The sequence below is a fragment of the Parus major genome, chromosome 28, assembly GCF_001522545.3.
Source record: "Parus major isolate Abel chromosome 28, Parus_major1.1, whole genome shotgun sequence".
Classification (NCBI taxonomy): Eukaryota; Metazoa; Chordata; class Aves; order Passeriformes; family Paridae; genus Parus; species Parus major.
This window is the reverse complement of record NC_031797.1, coordinates 4,203,206-4,207,874: the sequence shown is the minus strand read 5'-3', so window position 1 is coordinate 4,207,874 and position 4,669 is coordinate 4,203,206. Positions and strand designations below refer to the sequence as shown.

The following is a 4,669-nucleotide window of genomic DNA, read 5'->3' as shown; positions in this document are numbered from 1 at the left end:
CCCAGGGAAGAGCTCCTGGATCCCAGGGATGAGCTCCTGGATCCCAGGGATGAGCTCCTGGATCCCAGGGAAGAGCTCCTGGATCCCAGGGATGAGTTCCAGGATCCCAGGGATGAGCTCCTGGATCCCAGGGAAGAGTTCCTGGATCCCAGGGAAGAGCTCCTGGATCCCAGGGAAGAGCTCCTGGATCCCAGGGAAGAGCTCCTGGATCCCAGGGAAGAGCTCCACAGGGAAGATTTCAGAGATTTTGGCTGGAAAAACAACCCCAAATGACAAACCCATCCCTGGAGCACAGGAGGATTCCAAACATCACCTGAGCCCAACCGAGCCGCTCGCCCCGAGTCACTTTTTCCTACTTGAGGGAGGCTGGAATCAGAGCCACGACACCAAAATCCTTCATTGTGCTGTAAAACCCTGGCCTCAGCTTTCCTGGGCTGCAGCTTCTCCTCCCACACTGATGTAATGGGTAAAAGCTCAGGTTCCACAAAATCCCCCCAGCCCCTCATCCCCGAAAATGCCAGGGAGAGGGAGGAAATGATGCTGGAATTCTGTGAGTGCCTGCTCCGAGGGTATTTCCCTCTGGAGGGGGGAATTTCCTGGATGAGGTGTGAGGGGGGTTGTTCTCCTCCCAGTACAAAGCAGCCTCTTACTGGAGCTGCTCTCAGCACTCAGAAATTCACTTTGTTCCAATTTAAAATTGAAATTATTTCTTGTTACGGCGGTAGCAAAGTAAATTCAAGTGAAGCCCTGAAATAAATCTGGGATCAGATGGATCTGGGGTGGATGAGTTCTTTTTTCAGGGATGGGGTTCACAGAATCCCGGGATTCTGGGTTTGGGGATCCTCCAGGGTGGCCTGGAGGAGGTGACCCAGAACCAGCTGGGTTTGGGGTCTCCAGATGAGGAGAATCCCCTGGGCAGCTGCTCCAGGGCTCTGCCACCTCCAGGGAAAGAGCTTTTCCCTCCTGCTGGGGTGGAGTTTCTGCTGCTCTGTTTGTGTTTATGCTCCTCACTCATCACTCCGGTTCTCAGCGCAGAGAATTCCACACCTGGCAGAGCCCAGGACATTCCCTGGCTCTGGGATGAGATTTGTCCTTTCTCCCTGCGAGGAAAAGCCTCCAGGCTCTGCTCTGAGCTACTCCTGCTCCAGGAAAATCCTCAGGAAAGAGAGCTGGAGCTGACCTGAGAGCTACAGAAGGTGCTGCTGCTGCTGGGATCTCCTCCTGGAGACCCCCAAGGATCCCACGGACCCACCAAACACCCCCTGGAGCAGCAGGACACCAACCCTGGTGCTCAGGGACTCCTCTCACAGCCCTGGGGATGGAGCAGGAGCCCAGAGCTCCGTGGGGAGGCTGAAGCTGTTCCCTGGCTCGCAGATTTTCCCTGGAAGCTGAGTGCCAGGCACTCACCTGGCTGCAGAGCCCCCAGCATCCCTTCCCAGCCCAGGCTGTGTTTGTCTTGGCAGGGAGCAGCGCTGTGGACACAGCTGCAGGATTTGTTTTGTCTCTCACACAAGTCTGGCTCAGCCAAATCTCTGCAGGCTTTGTGAAAATGCTCCTTTCTGTCAAGAATTTTATACAAACGGCCCCAAAGTCTGCCCTGCTCAGCCCCTGCCTCTTCCCCTCTCCACACACACACAGGACACTTGGATTTTCCAGCTTTCTCCAGAAGATTCTTTCAGGAATTTCCAGCTCTGCTCACACACAGCCAACATCTGGGTGGATTTGGGATCTCAGGCCCCAGTGAGGGAGGAAAGGTGAGGAGCTCCCCAGGCTCTGGGTTTGGGGCTTTGGGGGAGAAATCTCCCAGGGCAGAGCCCTGCAGAGAGAAATCCTCGGAATTTGGTAATTCCTGGGTGTTGGAAAAAGGCAAGGAGAGGGTTTAAAGGATCTCTGACTGCTGCAGAACAGAATTGTCCAGAAAACTGGGGATGTCCCATCCCTGGAAGCATCCAAGGCCAGGCTGGAGCAGCCAGGACAGTGGGAGCTGTTCCTGAGTGGTTTTCAGTTCTCTTCCAACCCAAACCACTCCACAATTCCTGATTCTCCAAAGAAGGGGACGGGAACAAGGCAAGGTTACTGCAGGGGACGTGTGGAGGTTTCTACAGAGCTTTCCCTTCCCTGCAGCCAAAAATGAGCGGCTCAGACTCCAGCAGAGGCCTTGGACGGGGCTCACCTGCACCCCGAGCTCCGGGAGGGGATTTTGGATTCCCGGGAATTGCCCAGCCCGCTGGAATTGGGTGGATTCCTGCTGGCTGAGCTACCAGAGCCCAGCTGCCGCTCCTGCCTCACCCTCTGGAGCACTGGAAAAATCCCAGGAAAGGCAAGGGCAGCCCAGTCCCTGGGAATGGAGAACGAGCCCAGTCCTGGAGATTGGAGCTGGAAAATCGGGACAATTCCAGGCGCTCTGAGCTCAGCTCTGGGAATTCAAACATCGGCTCTGGGCCACTCCAAAAATCCCACGGGAGCTGGGAGTGCCCACCTGAGCCAGGGGAAAGGGAGGAATTCCCTGGCTCAGCCAAAGCCCAGCGGTGCCCAGGGAGCCCAGACCTGCTCCTGCAGCAAAACCACCCCGAGCCACATCCCGGGAATTCCCATCCCACACTCGGGACAGAAAACCAAACCCAAACCCACAGGGTGAAATCCAGCCTGGATTCCCAGCAGCTGGCCCTGGAATGGCAGGGAATGTGGGAATGTGGGAATGTGGGGATGTGGGAATGTGGGGATGTGGGGATGTGGGGATGTGGGAATGAATGTGGGGATGTGGGAATGTGGGAATGTGGGAATAATGTGGGAATGTGGGAATAATGTGGGAATGTGGGAATGTGGGAAGGAATGTGGGGATGTGGGAAGGAATGTGGGGATGAATGTGGGGATGTGGGGATGATGTGGGAATGAATGTGGGGATGTGGGAATGTGGGAATGTGGGAATGTGGGAATAATGTGGGAATGTGGGAATAATGTGGGAATATAGGAATGATGTGGGAATGATGTGGGAATGTGGGAATGTGGGAATGATGTGGGAATGATGTGGAAATGTGGGAATTATGTGGGAATGTGGGAGTGATGTGGGAATGTGGGAATAATGTGGGAATGATGTGGGAATATAGGAATGATGTGGGAATGATGTGGGAATGATGTGGGAATGTGGGAATAATGTGGGAATAATGTGGGAATGTGGGAATGATGTGGGAATGTGGGAATGATGTGGGAATGATGTGGGAATGATGTGGGAATGCGGGAATGTGGGAATATGGGAATAATGTGGGAATGATGTGTGAATATAGGAATGATGTGGGAATGTGGGAATATGGGAATGATGTGGGAATGTGGGGATGTGGGAATGATGTGGGAATATAGGAATGATGTGGAAATGTGGGAATGATGTGGGAATGATGTGGGAATATAGGAATGATGTGGGAATGATGTGGGAATATAGGAATGATGTGGAAATGTGGGAATGATGTGGGAATGTGGGAATGATGTGGGAATGTGGGAAGGAATGTGGGAATGCTCACCTCTCTCGCACTGGGGCCCGGTGAAGCCGTACACACAAGCGCAGCGGTTGGGCCCGATGCACCTGCCCCCGTTCTGGCAGCCGTTCTCACACACGGCTGCGAGGGAAAACAGAGAATTCCATCACTCCTGCTCCTGGAGAAACCCCCAGTGCTGCTGCAGAGCTCGGGATGGCACCTCCATGGAGGCTGGAATATCACAGCTTGGAATGTCAGCTCCGTGCTCTCCCACCCGCAGCCTCAGCTCAACAAACACGGAGAAATCGGAGATTTGGATGGTTTTCCTTGGAAAAATTGTTCCCTGATCCTGCCTGAGCCCCTTTCTGCAAAGGCCATAAACTCCCATGGCACTGGGGAGGATTTCCTGCCCTCTGGAATGTCGGATCCCTCAGCTCAGGCTCGGGATGAGCAGATCCAGAAGGGAAAATGCAGCAGGGAAAGGAGTGAGGAGAGGAGCAGCTGGAAGGGGAGAAGGGGAGGGGGCTCAGGGATTCAATCCCACCTGCCCAGAGCGAGGAACTGAGCTCTGAGCAGCACTTGGGTGTTCCCTGACCTAAAATATTCCTGCCTTTAAATATTCCTGACTTAAAATGTTTCTGCCTTTAAATATTCCTGCCTTTAAATATNTTCCCCGTTGTTCTCCAGCCCCGGAGCTCCCCCAGCCCCTCGGGCTCGGGCAGGGCAGGGGAGCAGCCCGAGGGTCTCCCTGAGGGGCTCCTTTCTCATGGAATACTTTCTCCAGCTCGTCATTTCCTTACTTCACCCAAACACAGCCACATTCCTCAAGTTTAACTGTTTGGACTTTTGCAGAAAAGAAAAAGCTGGCGGGGGCACTTTCTAAGGCCAGACATTCCAAGAGCTGGAAAAACACGTCCAGAGGAAATTGTAAAGGGAGAACTTTTTCTGAGTTTTCCTGTCCTATTTTTACAGTTTCCTGGTGAAGTCTCAGCCTGATGAAACCCGAGAGAGTTTCATGGAGCAGCTCCTGGGGCACAAAGAACACGGGGAATCAGGGAGCTGGTGCTTCCAGAGCAGGAGGAATGGCTGGAAATGTCAGAGCTGGAAAGTCCTGGAAGAGCCCTCGGGGTCAGGACTGCTCAGGGGAGGGGCTGGGGTGGCACTTCCAGAGCTCCAGACTCTTCCCAAGCACTCAGCTG

General features: G+C 54.0%; 1 protein-coding gene across 1 annotated transcript in view; it reads right to left on the bottom strand.

Moving 5' to 3' along the window:
* Nucleotides 1–4,669, bottom strand: part of FBN3 (fibrillin 3) — a 72,682-nt gene that overhangs the window by 50,725 nt on the left and 17,288 nt on the right. The window contains exon 6 of the mRNA XM_019009100.2: nucleotides 3,516–3,611. Within this exon, the coding sequence (XP_018864645.1) occupies nucleotides 3,516–3,611 (96 nt within the window). The remainder of the gene's footprint in view (nucleotides 1–3,515; nucleotides 3,612–4,669) is intronic.